This window comes from Aspergillus wentii (assembly GCF_001890725.1).
Source record: "Aspergillus wentii DTO 134E9 unplaced genomic scaffold ASPWEscaffold_2, whole genome shotgun sequence".
NCBI classification, from domain to species: domain Eukaryota; kingdom Fungi; phylum Ascomycota; class Eurotiomycetes; order Eurotiales; family Aspergillaceae; genus Aspergillus; species Aspergillus wentii.
In genome coordinates, this window is record NW_024467833.1 from 2,013,135 (window position 1) to 2,027,780 (window position 14,646).

Consider the following 14,646-nt stretch of genomic DNA (forward strand, 5'->3'; position numbering starts at 1 on the left):
TTGGTACTCTTAGTATCCCAGTTTGATTAACAACAAGGCGGTCGAATCTAATATGAGAGGCCTTGTTATATTCTCGATATAGATGCCAGTGGCTGATCTGAATTCTTGGTCACGCCGATAAGGCTAAAATTATATGCTGTGCCCATTTAGATATATGTAGCGAATGTCGAAAGATCAATTCTAGTTGAAAAATTGCCAGAATTGAATAGCGGTGTGGACGTGGTTACCAACTATATTGAAGCCACCACCACAAAGAGACCATCCAAGAAGATCACCGTTCATTTGTCTCGGGTATAAACATAGGGGCTACGTGAACGAACGGCCATCCTGGTCGATATCGCAAGCGTTGACTCAGTTCGTTTAGGCGACGAGATCGCAGTAGTCAGATATTCAAGCACGTTGAAGATCCAGAGCTCTATTAGTATTCAAGTACTATAACCATATGTAAACAAATTAAAAATTAAAGGCATATACAAAGAGCCCGCATACTCTATAAACCCATTGAACCTCATCATGAGGTAGTTATTAGTAGTTTAGAGTGCTTTATATTTTTAGATATCGCAAACTTTATCAACAATTGACACGGTGCCCGAGTGGTTAAGGGGATTGACTCGAATTCGGAAGAAAATTCTGACATCAATTACATTCGTGTGCGCATGTTCGAATCATGCCCGTGTCGTTCTTTTTTGTCTCCGACAGAATCTTTCCCTCTTCCCCCTTTTCTTTTTTTTTTTGCCCACGGAAAGGCCAGCATCAAGGTATATTAGATCTTTAATGTTGTCGCATTTCAAGTAAAAAACTTTCAATTAAAAATAGACGTAACTGTTATCCATGGACGGTGTGTGTCTTTTTTAGGTAGACGTGACTGAACCCCAAACTCCAGAGCATTCCCCGCACTCGGTGTTCCTCACCTCCATACCCAACCAACAACGAAGGGTCATTTCGCAGCCTCCACATTCTGTCAATCTCAATCTCACCATGTCTCAACTCCCGTCATCCTATACACCCCAGTCCCCTTTCCCTTCAGCTGTCACGCCAATGATGAACCCAGCGCTCAATCCCGATACTCCTCCGCCTCCGCCTCCGAAACCCAGCAGTCACGAACCAAGTCGAGGAGGTACACCACAAACCCCGTCACAACAATTCGCGGCACAGCCATATTACCAAGACAGCAATAAGCGTGGACAAGATGTGGTACCCCAGAGCAAACATCAATCACCTCTTCCCAAACCCCCGACAGTTGAAGAAGGCTGGTTGCCCGATACCGTGAAGGAGAAGTCGTACGATAAACCCCTCGATCATGTCGCTGTATACGGTTGAACTAATCTTTCCACTCCACACAGAACCGCAGACTTGCAATCGATCCTCAAAGATCCAGCCCTCATTTCCGCCCTCTCTAGCCAACATCCCTCCTACAACGCCCATCAACAGAACCTCCAGACCCTCCTCAAATACAACCAGGATCTAGCGGCGCATGTCCTAGACCTCCAGTCTCATTTGTCTGAATTGCGAGGCTCGACCGAAACTCTCCTTTTGACTCACCAATCGCTTGAGGTCTCCTGGCGGAAGAAGCAGTCGGAGATGGACGCGGCACTGGCGCCATGGTCACCCAAGGCGTTATATCAGCGATTAGCGGCGGGTATCTCGGAGCAAGAGGCTGTCTGTCAAGCAGTGGAAGAGAGCTTTCTCGAAGAGGGTCATCATGGGCGGGCTACGGAGAAGGAGGTCGCGGATTGGGTGAGACGAGTCAGGGCCGAGTCTGCGAAACTGGCTGCTAGGAGAGAGGCCAAAGCTCGATGGGATGAGGGGAGAGTTGGTGGATGGAGGTAATTCCAGAGGTACATTTGATTATATTTGCTGTGACGCCTGGGCACTTCTTAATCTTTGAAAGCAGGGTCTCATCCGACACCAACTGGTTTGAGCTATGTTCATATAAATATGGAGCATATTACGCATGCAGTCCCTCTATATACACGGCAAATACTCAAATTCACATCACCAGACAGGGGACAAATGCCAATCCCAAGGATATCTCCAATATACGTCAAAAATAGATTCGTCAGCCATTATTTTCGTCGCTGCGAGATCGTCAAACCCTTTACACCAATATCCTGTTTTCGGTATCCTGTTCACTCGCCCAATTATTGCTGCCAGTGTGGCTGGGAATACCGACTCCCTTATAGAAAGCATGTCGGCTATTTCTTGCCCCCCAAGACCAACCTGCGCCGCGTTTGATGGGAAGGTTGTATAAACGGAAACCGATCCAGGCGAAGAAAATACCAATGGCGGATCCGGATACAATATCGACACCGTGATGGCGATGATCGAACCAACGAGAAGCAGCTATGAAGGTGGCAACCGAAATTGGCACAAGTGCAATAATAAGCGTATATGCCGGCGGAGCAGCTCCCTCGTTTCGAATAGAAGGTGATCTATTTTCTGCTGGCCCAGTATGAAACGGGAAAACTCGTTCCTCATCCTCCAGGTCGTGCTTGACTGGGCAGTGAGCGAGGTATGGGAACGCGATCGAAAACTTGGAACATAGCCAGAGGGTCAAATATGTCATTCCTGCAAACGCAACTTGATGCCATGTCAATGGTTTGTAATATGATTTCACGGACTTCCACCAAACTTACAAGATGAATGCCCACTGGGAAAGCTCGAGAATCCGGCTGACCTCAATTTATTGGATTTGTTCTGGCATATCTCCCAAGTCACTAGCGTAGGAGCACCTTCAAGTTGTTGGCCCAAACCACCAACAGCATAGGCAGTGATTTTGGAAAGATCCGGATCACAGCGAGCCAGAAAGTCCGGGCGTGGTTTACCGACCAAGTTCTTTAAGCCATGCGTGGCCGTGTATGCACCGGCAAGAGCCACTGCCAGTCCCATCCACCCTGCATTGCATTCCCATATCCTGTATCTCCATTTCAGGGACCGAGGAGCATTTCTACTCACTGCGGAGCCCGGGATCAAAGCAAGAACAAGCAACGCAATAATGGTAGCTGGGCCGACCAGCGAGATGAACACCTGCACATGGCTCGGTACAGTCTCATGCTTCTTAAAAGGATAAGAAATGGACCCGTCAGTTAGGGAAAATGGATTCGAGTTTGGAGTTGCCTTGGAAAATCCATATCCAATAATCGCGACAACACTAGAAAAGCGTCAGTAGGTTGAATGAGATATTTAGCAGCCATCGCATGTTTGTACGCACATAATCACGATCCAGTCAAATATATATGCCAGCAAAAGGCGCTTGGGGACATTAGCCAAGATGTCCTGCATGGCGGATTATTTCTCAAAACAAGTCTGCTTTTCCCCAGCCATGAACAAAGTGGCGCCGACGCAAAATATAAACAAATTCGCCATGGTGTGGGGCTATCAACTATCCATACAGACAAACAAACGAAATCGGAAAAATCGACGAAGATCGTGGCTGGTGTTCACGAGGCACGAGCGTGGACTACTTGAAGCCTGATTGGCGATCTTGAATGGCACGCACAGATATGACTTCATCGTTGAACGTGATTCTATTCAGCAAGGCGCTAATTGTGTTTCATTCTCTTTTGCTTCTCAATTCTCTCTACCAACTTATGGCTAATTAAGCAGGGCTCCCCTCCAGATCGGTGAAAAATGCTTTCCCGAATGCAGTACTGCTGTCGTTGAACCGGATCTTCCGGTTGATGCCTTCGATCTTTTTCAGCTCCTCTTCAGTCAATTTAAAGTCACCCTCTAGATTATTCTTGATCCTGGAAGGCGTTTTAGATTTGGGAATCACTGAGTGTTCCCGTGTCACGCCCCATGCTACGGAATGTCAGCTAGCTATTTGTGACATTGAGTTGGAATACCAAACTTACCGAGAGCAACCTGAGCACCACTCTTGCCATATTTCTCCCCGATTTCTTTCAAGACTGGCTCGTCGATCAGCCTGCCGAGATGGCCTCCGGAGTAGATCTCATTCTGGTTCCCAAAAGGAGAATAGTGCGTGATATGAATACCTTTGGCCTTGTGCCATTCGCAAAAGTCATGCTGTTGCAGCCACGGGTGGCATTCCATCTGGTGTACTGCAGGTACGACGGAGGTGTTATCAATCAGTTTTTCCATTTCCGCCTTGGAGAAGTTCGAAACACCAATCGCTTTGACCTTGCCGGTTTGCAATAATCTCTCCAGCGCCTTGTATGTCTGGGAGTGGATCAGTATACCATCAAGTGGACCGCTTCAACGGTGGATACATACATCAACATAGTCGATATCTTCCAGGACTACTCTTCCGTTCTCTTTGGGGAACTGCTCATATCCTCGTTTCCATGCCACTGGCCAATGAATCAAAAAGAGATCGACGTAGTCCAGTTGCAAATCGTCAAGTGACTCTTGGAGAGCCTTCGGGACGTCATCCGGGTGATGCTTGGTATTCCAGAGCTTGGTTGTGATGAATAGCTGCTCGCGAGGCAACCCACTCTTTTTGATTGCCTGTCCTATGGCCTTTTCCGTTCGGTACCTATGTGGCTTTCAGCATGCATACCCATTGGGTCTGTTATGGGAAAACCTACGCTTGGGCAGTGTCGATGTGGCGGTATCCTGCTTTGATAGCTTCTATAACAGCATCTTCCTGGGCACTTTCGTCTTGCCATGTGCCGAAACCGATGGCGGGGATTTCTGCCCCAGTGTTGAGTTTGAATCTCGTTGGCATTTTTCGGAATGGCTTCTTCTGGTGTATTAACTAACTGTCTCTTATGGTGATGTGTTGGCCAAGATGCTCGAATGCTTTATAGCGCTATTCAACTATTTATTGTATGATTCATGTCGACGTCAATTTTACATACCGTGAACGAGCACTCAGCACACCTCATGATGACACAGTTCTCGATACACCTATCAAACACCAAATTCATCTCCTACCATTACGAGAGATCCGACAGACGATGCGGTCCAATCATTGTGTTCTTTGTGGCGTTCTTATTCTGGAACAAGATGAATCGAGGTCGAAAAATCCCTCGTGGATGAGGCAATTTCGTGCTGGTTTGTTGTCTCCCTTGGTCTGCTCATAGAAGCTTCCTCAATAATTATTTTATCAGTGTATTATACACCAACAGAAGTCCGATTATCCGGAGTTGGTTTATGCAAGAGCAATCTATTAGTTCCGCTTGAGGAAAACGACCGATGGGATGTTAAGCCGCTTAAGTCGCATTCCCTTGATGGGAGACCAGCCAGATGACGATGGTCGGCATGAGTACATTTTCCACGACGTGTGTTGGTGTCTGCTCAAAAAGTGTCGTCCGGGTAAAAAGGTTCCTTTGGATCAGTTCCTAGATATACTCTTTTCACTTCTGGTGTCAAATTCATCGGGCACAGCTTATATATGGGAACATGGCTATCGGGGCTTATTCAATCTCAACAAGAAATATCACTATCCGTGGCAGACATCTATGATACGGAAGTCATCGGTTACTACAAGCATGAAGGATGATCCATATCATGTGCCAGAGGTCGAAGTGCTACTCAATGCCCCTTCGGTATTACCACCAACTCCGAATGAAGCCTTTAAACGCTGCTAAGGACGGACATATCGTGACTGCTTTCTAAGTTTGCCGCTCGAAATGATTGAGATTATAGCTGCCTACCTCCCGGTTAAGGATGCGCTTAATCTCCGCCGTGTGTCAAGGGCATTTGTCCCTTTATTCTCAAGCCAAAGATTCTGGGCTAAAAGATTCAGTATTGGTGGCAATCGAGGGTTTTTTTTCGAGGCATATGAGACTCAGGCACCTGAGCCCCGAGACTGGCGATCTCTATACCACTTGACAAACCGGGCCCATCTCTCTCCCGCGCTTAGAAACAGGGAGCGAGTCTGGCTTTTAAATCGGTCCCTCGCGAAGAAATTGGCTCTGAAGTGGAACGACTGGTCTTCTCTACGGCCTATTCCTCGGAAGCTGCCTGGATGCCGTTGGGAGGAGGTCCATGAAGGTCTTCTTTCTAACGGGCAATATATATTACGAGGTCACGAGGGTCTGAGATACCATAAACAAGAGACTTCGATGCCCTCTTGCCTTTCGAGAATTGGTGTCTCCATCATCCGTGATGGGAAGACGAGCTATGTGGCAGGTATACATATTATTGCTGATGACGGGCTGGAGATTCATCTGGGGTATACTGCGCGGGCAAACATTGTTTTCACGGATGTCAGCCACGTAAAAGGAACCATACCTTCCATTGGACCCAATGGCATTCATGCACTGCAGATTGTGAGGGATGATGACTCTTTATCGCAATAGCTCGGATGTCCAGACGAGGGCGCACGAACAAACCGGCTTGTTTTCAAGAATCCGATAGCCGCTTTGAGTGCTGGGTTTGATGTAGGTCAATCTGCTGGATGGATCTTGACATGTTTGAGATGAAGGCTTACTGTCCAACAGGGATATAAGATGGTTTGTCTCGCCATCTGTGGCAAGAAAAAGAATCTTACAGGGAGATTGAGACAATATAACCGACTCCTCAATGACTCTCTATGGTTACCCTGTGTTCCTGACCCCGATGTGTATCTTAACGAGACTTCATTCATGAGCTATTATGCCAGCAAGAATGAATTTAAGCCGATGTGCTGGATCAAGTTCGGAGGACATGGTGGTTCTTACCTTCGGTCTTTGACCGGAGTCTCTGTGGTTCTCGACTCCTGCAAGCCAGTTAGTATTGAATTCGACTATGCGGATGAAAATATCCCGCTCGAATGCCGGAGGCTCTTTCGATATAGACACAAGAAGAAGATGCGGACCGTGAAGTTTGCCATCGATGGGCCAGGAGGTGAATTATCGAGAGAATATACGTTGCCCGGGATAGTGTAATCGGCGAGTTCAAGGTTGGTTGCATGCAGCCATTGATCTTTTTTTTGCTTCGTCGGTACTGATTTCTGTAGATATCTACGAATCGCGGTCGATCTTGTCACTTTGAAGGGGGAAAGCAAAAATCCCCAAAGCCAAATCAGAAGTTCTTAAGAGTCTCACTTGAATCTGGCACAATTCCCACTGGGTTTTACGGTCATCAGGTAAGAGGACTATGAGAGATTGGGATAGTAAGACTGATGGATGCTAGAGTAAAGATAAATACATTAACAGCCTTGGAGTTATTTCTGAAGTTATTGACGTCTAAATGAGATGTTATCCAAGTCTTTCTCTAGCTATATTCATCTCTCCTATACCTTTTACTGTGGCATTTCGAGTATTTTGATGCTTCCAGCTGCTTCCATCTCCTTTCGGGTGTTTGCACTGTTTGCACTGCCAACCTTCGCTTCCTGCACTAGTCGCTTCCCGTTGCCCGGTCCTCCGTATAAATTACGGCCGCATCCCACAAAATTTTTTTCTCCCACCTTCCAGCGCTTGCAACTGCGAGCTGAAGCTTGGGAAAAATGCAGCCCCAACGCTTCAACTTTTCTTCTTCTGTTTCTTGATATCTGACTAACAATGCATGCACTCCATTGAGTTCTTCCTGCTGGTCAAGAAGTGAGTTTTTACTTTTCCTTTCTTTCCCATGGCACCACTTTTTTTTTTTTTTCAAGATGAATTTCCTTAACAGGAGTATCCAATATCCGAAAATACAAGAAGGACCTTTTTAAGTCTCTAGAATTACTCTGATCTTTGCCTCTATCATTGACTCTTGATAGTAGCAATTATTCGACAACGTTGCTGACTCGTTTCTATTAGGATACTCGGATCTTATGATGATTCAAGCGTCTCTTCCAGTGTTCCGTACATCTTGTTCTCTTAAAAGGTACGGTATCTTATTCTCTTTCTCTCTCGAATGCACCTCCCTCCCCTTGTATGATGACTCTAAAGACACGCATAAGGCATTCCTCAAACTTAATCACCATGTGGAATCTGTCATACTTTTAAGTTTCAGCCTTGTCTGACTACACACGAGTTTTACTCTTCATTTACACACTTGTCATTGATGTTTCAAGTCACTAACAAGCTGTTCATTAGGTACTACAATCCCACTTCACACCCTTGCACTTGGTTGCTATCTTCTCTATGAGGATATCTTGAACGAACGGGCGGACATAATGTGTGCATCGAACCGCATCCATTACAAGCAGAGCGTACAAACTCTGCGGGTGTTGGGGAGGTGTATCACTTGTTGAGAACTCGTCACCTGAGCCTTGATCAACCTTGTCAATTGCTATTGTCATTACATTATGGGTTGTCGATCTTTACTGACTTGCTCCCCATAGGTATTGTCAATCCATCTTCATCTCTCTTCTGCCCCATACACCATGATCAACTTTGCATGATGAATATGTTATTCACACTGTTTGACCTGACGTACTGCGTTGGGAATGAACATTTTACACATAAAAATCTGATTTAATGAGGTGAGTTTTCTACTTCCACGACGACTTCTGAACTCGTGCTGACTTACGGGCCGAAAGCCTGACTATAGTTGACATGTCTTGACTTTTTCTCTCTCGAATCACACATCACGTCTTGTGGAATTGTTGCTGATTATCGGACATGTATAGGAACATGGACTTGTAGTAATCTTTATTGGCCTATTATGGTAAGTTCTATTTTATTTTCTTTTGCCTCGCTGTCATTTGATGATTCTTTAATCGCTGTGTTCTTTCTGAATACTACATATATGGAGAAAAAAACAAGATTCACCTTGGAGAACTGATACATTTCCCAACTCTTGCCATTTGTTTACCTGGTTCTGTATGTTCCTGGCTAACATTTTATTTTAGGTCTGCATTTAGCGATAGCATTCAATACAATTTTCTACTATAACATCGTTGTTCCCACGTAAAGTTAAGCTACTTAAGCATCTCCGTAGCAACGTGCATTCCACTAGTCATCGTCTCATCTCATCATCTTCGTCACTTCGTCACCGTCCTAAGGATTCACTGGAAAAACAGGTTGTGCTTTTTGTGCCACCCTTCGAGACTGTCCTCGCCATACAGCTCATGCACGCTCTTCTCCCCTTCGGGCCAGCGCACCCATGACGGCTTAGACCCGGCCATGACACAAACCATCGCATCTGGAGCAGGCAATTCGGTGTCAATCGCAGACGCAAACGGATGAATCAGTTCCGGCCAGTTGTGATCCCAAAGCCAGAGCATCGTGCTGCAGTTGGAGCAAAAGTTTCGCTCAGACGAGCAGAGTTCTTCCTTGTTTGTGCCGCGGTCCTTGATTGCCGAGTATTTCCTGCATTCTCGGTTAGCTCTTGTTATCTTGTCTCATGTCTCGCATTGGTATAAAACGTTACTTTATCACATCCTTTCCCTTGATGACTTTGAGGGAATCGGCAATGCCGCCCAGGTTGACGCTGCCGCTGTATCCGCCAACTTTGCGACAGATGCTACATGCACAGAGCTGGTAGGGTACGGGGGTTTGGGAGTCGAGGGTGAACTGGACTTGGCCGCATTGGCAGCTGCCTTCGAGTTTCCTGTTTGGGTGAGTGTGGGTGTCTTTGGGAGGTGAGGTTGGAAGTTGTGTCTTACATTGGCATTTTGTATAATAATTTAAATGATTGATTGGTTTTCTTTTCTTTGTTTTTAAAGAAATAGGATCGATGAATATATATATGGCAAACGGTGCTGGATGGAGAATGGGACGTCATCGATATGTAGTCACACACCTTTATATACATCCGTATGAGGGGTAAGAAAGCGTCAACCAAGCACCGTAGCTGAAACCCTGCATTATCGAACCAGCTTCATCATTCAAATCCCAGTTAAATACACCAGAGCAGCCAATTGAAACTGCATCGATATCTCTCGTGCATAATTAATGCCATTGCCACTGTTTCCCTGCCAAGCAGAAACCAATCGTGTTTGTTTCTTTTGTCTTGTTTGACTCCCGCATCAGCCCCAACTTTTCGGAAACCGACGGTCCTGATACTTTGTCTTTCATCCACTTGCTGCGATCGTACCTGTTGTCATTTGCTGGATATTCTATCAATTGATTTTCGCGATGAGTTTCGGAGCACCTGGAGGTGGCGCGGCCAATATTAAACCTACACCGTGAGTTTTCTTCCCTGATGTTCGGATGGTGTTATTTGGTCTTGCATTTGCTCCTGTTATTGAAGATACAGTCGCTAATACTTCTGGTTTTGATCATAGACCCGAGCGTGGCAGTTTTCCTCTTGATCATGAGGGTATTTTCTTCCCTTCCTCATGACACCTGCGATAGTCTTCAATACGAATCTGCAAAACATACGAGCGAGTTTCTACAAGGACTTGCATTCAAAACGAAATATGACCTCGATTAAAGAAATATCGGCTAATTGTTTCTTGAATTCAAATAGGAGAATGCAAGCATCTGATTTCTCAATACTTGAAGTGCCTCAAGTCGACAAGGGGTGTGAATGACGAGGGCTGTCGGAAGTTGGCCAAGGGATACCTGGGTTGCCGAATGGACAAGTATGTTGAAGATTTTGTCTTTGTGTTTCATGAAGGATATTTTCGCGTGAAAGGGGGCTGCTGCTTTCCTGCTGTCAATCGACTGGGGGATTTTGGATAAGAGGCTAATTGATATCTCTCGTGAACAGGAATCTCATGGCGCCCGACGACTTCAAAAATCTTGGACTTGTCTTTGAAGAAGACAAAAATAAAGGCGCTGCGGAGCCCAGTTCTTCCAACGAGAATGCGGGAGCGAAGTCTTGATTGCACATACCACGGGAAAGTTGGCTAGGAGGGGAGGGATTGTATGATATCTCGGGCGGACGTATTCATACTCGACTGGATACTGTTTCTGCTTGATTTGGGGACATTTACACATTATATGGCGTTTATTGGATCGATCCATGTATATATCTGCAGCTCGCATCTCTTGTATATAAGAGTCGTATGAACCACGGAGTCATGACAGCATTTTCACCATTTTCATTTATTAAATTAGTTTATCTCAACCATAGAAAGCTTCTATCTCTCCTTCCATGTCGATCATTAATTCTACTGTCTACATTATTCTCCACTATCCTGTTCCTCTGGTGTATGTCTTGCGGAAGCTCCATGCGGGGAAGCTGTCCCGCGATCGATCACAAGGAAGCCCAAGCTTGCCCAACCCAATCAACCCGTCCATCACAGAACTTCAATCTTCAACCTCCACTCCCCACCACGAGGCGATCCAATGTGATCCCGCCATTTCTCATTTAAAACAATGTCATCAATTGCTCGCCCTCCAGATCCCTGCTTGGTGGCAATAATCCTGATCGTCCGCTCCCGCGCCGGCCCACGTTTTGTGTTCCACTACCCCCCGAACCCTCTCAGCGAGAACGGCCTACCAACCCCGCATACGCAGAAAGGCCGACGCATCTCACGTAGCAAAAGCGGGCAGGGGAAGAGCACGGATTCCAGCTCCAGTGACTCGAGCTCGTCGACCTCGGACGAAGATGAGGAGGAACCGCACCATCTGGCTGGTAGCACGACGATGTCGTCGTCGCTGATGCCGGCGAGACGGATGAGTAGCTTTGGCATCGATGACCATGTGTCTGCGTCTGCGTCGCCGGTTGGGGAGTCGTCAGCTCACCGTCCTGGTTCTTTGAGCTCTGGGCGGGGTTTGATGCGGAAGCGCGGCCCGGCTTCTGATGTGGATGATGACGCGGGTGCTGCGTCGGATAGGCAGGAGGATGCGGGGTCTGGAGGCCCGTACCGTCCTCCGTGGGAATCGCTCTTGGGGCTTCCTGCGGATGTGTGGGAGAAGTTGTTGAGTCCGTCGCGGTCGTGGCATAAACGGCGGTTTGAGGTGGGGATTAATGATTTGGCCTTTGTTGGGTGGCCGGTGTTTGTCCGTGAAGATGGCACATGGAGGAAACAGAGACGAAAGAAAAAGAAGAAGCCTCGGGCGGAGTGGGATGGAGGGGAGTTGGGACATAACGAGCATGCAGAGGATGGTCGAGATGGGGATGGGGATGGGGATGATCTAATGGCAGATTCGACTGATACCCTGAGTCCGAAGCAATTGTCTGCCTCGGATGCGAAGCGTGCGTCACTGACTAGCAGTCTGCAGAATGGGAGGGCGCAAAGTGAACCGCTTGATGAGGATGATGATAAAGATTCCATGACCATGTTTAATGTTGTCTTTGTGGTGGATCCGCCATTGTTGGAATACTCGATGCGGATTCGGGATATCTACGACAATATCATCAAGAAGTTTGCCAAAGCCTTGAAATGGGAGCAGGCTCGTACGGATTACGTGTGGAGGGAAGCATTGCACATCTCGCATATGAAAGAGAAAGCTAAAGAAAAAAGTAAGATTGTTGAAATCTTTCAGATGGATCTCTGCTAATGGCCGATTAGGAACCTCTGTCAACACCCTTTACGCGGAGTTGATATCGCAGTCGTCACTTGCTCGAGCTATCTATACGGTCTTTACCAGTATATCGGCTTCGAAGATTGCATCCGTCTCACTAAGTCAAGATGTGTCTATTTCGCTTCAGATCCCTCCTCTCACTTCAACGCCCTACCTTGCCGGACCAACTGATAAAGCATACCCCGGGCTTTGGCTCACTACGGCAGATAGCGTTACTCCTGTTGATGACCCGGCGGTTGATGATAACGTCGCGCCCCATCAAGTGCTAGCGAAGCACTTTGCCCTTCTATTACTAGACAATGAAGCGACGATTATCAAAGACGTTGAAGCGTCTGGTGGTGCCCTGGCTCCGGCGCTGGCTCATTATCTTCGATGCTCTAAACCAACCAAGTCTTTTGCTCAAATATCTGCCGCATCAGGCATTCCGCTCTCGACGATCCAGATGCTGGCTAGCCATCTCGTGTACTGGAGACGTGCGCGTGCTATACCCCCTCTCCACCAGCGCGACACATACATCGTATCTCCGAACTGCGATCTGAGCAAGCTGGGTGTCGCTACTGCTGCTTACCAACTAGCATTCCCCACGCTACCGAGCTTACCAAAGATGTTATCTGCGATGAGTGGAAGCCCACGACCTTATGGAAGTTTCATCCCCAGCAAAGACCATAAAGAGACATACTTTGCGATACTGGCATGGTTGTTACGAGGAGGATGGGTTACTCAACTTCGTGCATTTGCGAGAGTCAAAGTCACGCCAGAGATCAAGATGGCGGTGGAGATGGCCCTCCGCAGAGAAGAGGTAGACAAGTACCTGGCTAAAGGTGTATCGACGACAATCTCCACAGTGGAGGAGAATGAAGACAGCGACGGTGACGACGCCAGCTCATCGTCGTCATCGTCCCTTGCAAGCCAGGGAAGCGGTGAAGAAACTCCAATGCCAGGCCGATACAACATGGCCGGGGAGATGCACCTCTCGCGTTCCTTGCTGGACCGCAACACGTCCCTGAAAACGGCGTCGCTCATCCTGTCGCCTCATCGCGCCTCACCCCTCGAGTCTCGATGGTTGGATGAGATTGTCGCACGGTTCCCCGAGTACCCAGGCTTAGATCAGAGTCTGGGAGACGCACCAAGTTCTGACGGGGCTGGAGACCTTGAAGTTGCGGGACTCGGAACGTCACTCAGGAAGTATTGGCCTACGTTTATCAAATATTTCAATGGATGCGACGCCCTCGAAAAGATCTCCGTTCGGGAAGGGCTGAAGCGCAAGTTGGTCTGGCAGATAGTCACACGGCTAGGGTTGGTGACAGGACAGCAGTCCTCGATAGAATTGGACCCACGAGAACAAGTCCTGGTCAGTGTCAGACACTGGTGAATTAGTTGTTTATAATGACTGCATCGCATCCCAAAGATAGAAAACGTTCACGTGATATGATGGAGGTTGGGTCGGATAGACGGGCGGAAGAAATCAAACGGACATGAGGTCAGTCACCGAGCCTCCGAAGAATTCCGAGGCCATTAAATTATTGCCAGACATTCAGCCCTAATAAATAATACATAATGAGAAAAAAATGGGGTTGAAGAACCACGCGGGATGCGTTAATTAATATTTTTTTGTTCTAAGCGACTGAATTTGGGTCACGTGGAGAATGAGGGATTATGGAACACTCCAGATTTTACTAACGATTTGGTATTTTATATCTACGCCGAGAGGATTTCTGAAGTATATTCAGCTGTGCGCGTGGTTATTTTCCCATTCTGGATGATAATAACCTTAGTCCAACGGATTGTCATATTAAGAATCGATAAAATAGAAAATGTCTACGGTGTAGACTGTAGGATACCTGTCACCAAGTATCTACATGTCAGTAAATGACATGGAATGTACAAATATAGCAACGACGAAATAGGTAGTTGGTAATGAGGTATCTTTATTGCAGTCTAATGAAGAAATAAGGCCAGTCATCAGCAGTCTGCAAGAAAACCTGAGATATAAATACAAAAGAGAAACAATGTTTAATATTAGGATTATTGAGGGATGTTTCAGTGATCCCTGCTTGAATTAAGGATGTCGCAAAATACCCGACAACCACGAGGTTCTCGCCGACTCCCGAATATGTATGGCACGTGAATATATCAATTGAATGTTGACTGGCTATGAAGATGGATTAATTCAGAAATCGAATAGAGCAGCAAATAAGATAGAAGTATTTATTTCCATTCACCATTTCTTTGTTGAGCAGACAAATGACGCAGTGGACCCCGCTGATGTACTGTAATGTGTAATTTAATCAGAATCCCCGCTGATAATATTGGCTGTATTATTGCTTGTGATGCTCTTTATTTCTCACGCTGT

At 46.7% G+C, this 14,646-nt stretch overlaps 8 protein-coding genes and 1 non-coding gene across 9 annotated transcripts; 5 read left to right on the forward strand and 4 right to left on the reverse strand.

The window, feature by feature from the left end:
* The first annotated feature begins 579 nt into the window (after positions 1-579).
* On the forward strand, positions 580-679 carry ASPWEDRAFT_t42. The gene has a single exon. It is a non-coding gene; the product is annotated as a tRNA-Ser (tRNA).
* A 359-nt stretch (positions 680-1,038) lies between these two features.
* ASPWEDRAFT_103011 (vacuolar protein sorting family 37 protein) lies at positions 1,039-1,830 on the forward strand (the record flags this gene model as incomplete). The annotated part of the gene is made up of 2 exons (XM_040827531.1): positions 1,039-1,280; positions 1,344-1,830. The coding sequence occupies 2 exons, from the start codon at positions 1,039-1,041 to the stop codon at positions 1,828-1,830; spliced, it is 729 nt and encodes a 242-aa protein (XP_040692496.1).
* ASPWEDRAFT_36488 (uncharacterized protein) lies at positions 1,633-2,711 on the reverse strand. Its single transcript, XM_040834473.1, has 3 exons — positions 2,637-2,711; positions 1,892-2,580; positions 1,633-1,838 (listed from the first exon to the last, which is right to left on the reverse strand). Exon 2 carries the CDS (start codon positions 2,564-2,566, stop codon positions 2,099-2,101), a length of 468 nt encoding a protein of 155 aa, XP_040692497.1. The 5' UTR covers positions 2,567-2,580; positions 2,637-2,711; the 3' UTR covers positions 1,633-1,838; positions 1,892-2,098.
* Positions 2,508-3,362, reverse strand: ASPWEDRAFT_36490 (uncharacterized protein). The gene is made up of 2 exons (XM_040834474.1): positions 3,212-3,362; positions 2,508-3,151 (listed from the first exon to the last, which is right to left on the reverse strand). The coding sequence occupies exons 1-2, from the start codon at positions 3,280-3,282 to the stop codon at positions 2,614-2,616; spliced, it is 609 nt and encodes a 202-aa protein (XP_040692498.1). The 5' UTR covers positions 3,283-3,362; the 3' UTR covers positions 2,508-2,613.
* A 236-nt stretch (positions 3,363-3,598) lies between these two features.
* ASPWEDRAFT_104176 (aldo/keto reductase) lies at positions 3,599-4,687 on the reverse strand (the record flags this gene model as incomplete). Its single annotated transcript, XM_040827626.1, has 4 exons — positions 3,599-3,801; positions 3,855-4,179; positions 4,234-4,495; positions 4,548-4,687. 4 exons carry the CDS (start codon positions 4,685-4,687, stop codon positions 3,599-3,601), a joined length of 930 nt encoding a protein of 309 aa, XP_040692499.1.
* A 907-nt stretch (positions 4,688-5,594) lies between these two features.
* On the forward strand, positions 5,595-6,833 carry ASPWEDRAFT_24711 (F-box protein; the record flags this gene model as incomplete). Its single annotated transcript, XM_040832651.1, has 3 exons — positions 5,595-6,236; positions 6,267-6,347; positions 6,408-6,833. 3 exons carry the CDS (start codon positions 5,595-5,597, stop codon positions 6,831-6,833), a joined length of 1,149 nt encoding a protein of 382 aa, XP_040692500.1.
* Positions 6,834-8,881: 2,048 nt separating this feature from the next.
* ASPWEDRAFT_24712 (GFA family protein) lies at positions 8,882-9,489 on the reverse strand (the record flags this gene model as incomplete). Its single annotated transcript, XM_040832652.1, has 3 exons — positions 8,882-9,185; positions 9,247-9,426; positions 9,482-9,489. 3 exons carry the CDS (start codon positions 9,487-9,489, stop codon positions 8,882-8,884), a joined length of 492 nt encoding a protein of 163 aa, XP_040692501.1.
* A 386-nt stretch (positions 9,490-9,875) lies between these two features.
* On the forward strand, positions 9,876-10,891 carry ASPWEDRAFT_36499 (uncharacterized protein). Its single transcript, XM_040834475.1, has 4 exons — positions 9,876-10,003; positions 10,103-10,137; positions 10,288-10,402; positions 10,531-10,891. Exons 1-4 carry the CDS (start codon positions 9,954-9,956, stop codon positions 10,643-10,645), a joined length of 315 nt encoding a protein of 104 aa, XP_040692502.1. The 5' UTR covers positions 9,876-9,953; the 3' UTR covers positions 10,646-10,891.
* A 250-nt stretch (positions 10,892-11,141) lies between these two features.
* Positions 11,142-13,665, forward strand: ASPWEDRAFT_48958 (nitrogen permease regulator 3 family protein; the record flags this gene model as incomplete). Its single annotated transcript, XM_040837188.1, has 2 exons — positions 11,142-12,231; positions 12,281-13,665. The coding sequence occupies 2 exons, from the start codon at positions 11,142-11,144 to the stop codon at positions 13,663-13,665; spliced, it is 2,475 nt and encodes an 824-aa protein (XP_040692503.1).
* Positions 13,666-14,646: the final 981 nt, after the last annotated feature.

What these genes read in the sequence shown, in the direction of transcription:
- ASPWEDRAFT_36488 (XM_040834473.1), bottom strand. Translation starts at nt 2,566, where the DNA reads ATGACATATTTGACCCTCTGGCTATGTTCCAAGTTTTCGATCGCGTTC.
- ASPWEDRAFT_36490 (XM_040834474.1), bottom strand. Translation starts at nt 3,282, where the DNA reads ATGCAGGACATCTTGGCTAATGTCCCCAAGCGCCTTTTGCTGGCATAT. An exon ending in TTTGACTGGATCGTGATTAT is followed by an intron (nt 3,152 to 3,211) that starts GTGCGTACAAAC and finishes ACGCTTTTCTAG; the next exon opens with TGTTGTCGCGATTATTGGAT.
- ASPWEDRAFT_36499 (XM_040834475.1), top strand. Translation starts at nt 9,954, where the DNA reads ATGAGTTTCGGAGCACCTGGAGGTGGCGCGGCCAATATTAAACCTACA. An exon ending in TTTTCCTCTTGATCATGAGG is followed by an intron (nt 10,138 to 10,287) that starts GTATTTTCTTCC and finishes GAATTCAAATAG; the next exon opens with GAGAATGCAAGCATCTGATT. An exon ending in CTGGGTTGCCGAATGGACAA is followed by an intron (nt 10,403 to 10,530) that starts GTATGTTGAAGA and finishes TCTCGTGAACAG; the next exon opens with GAATCTCATGGCGCCCGACG.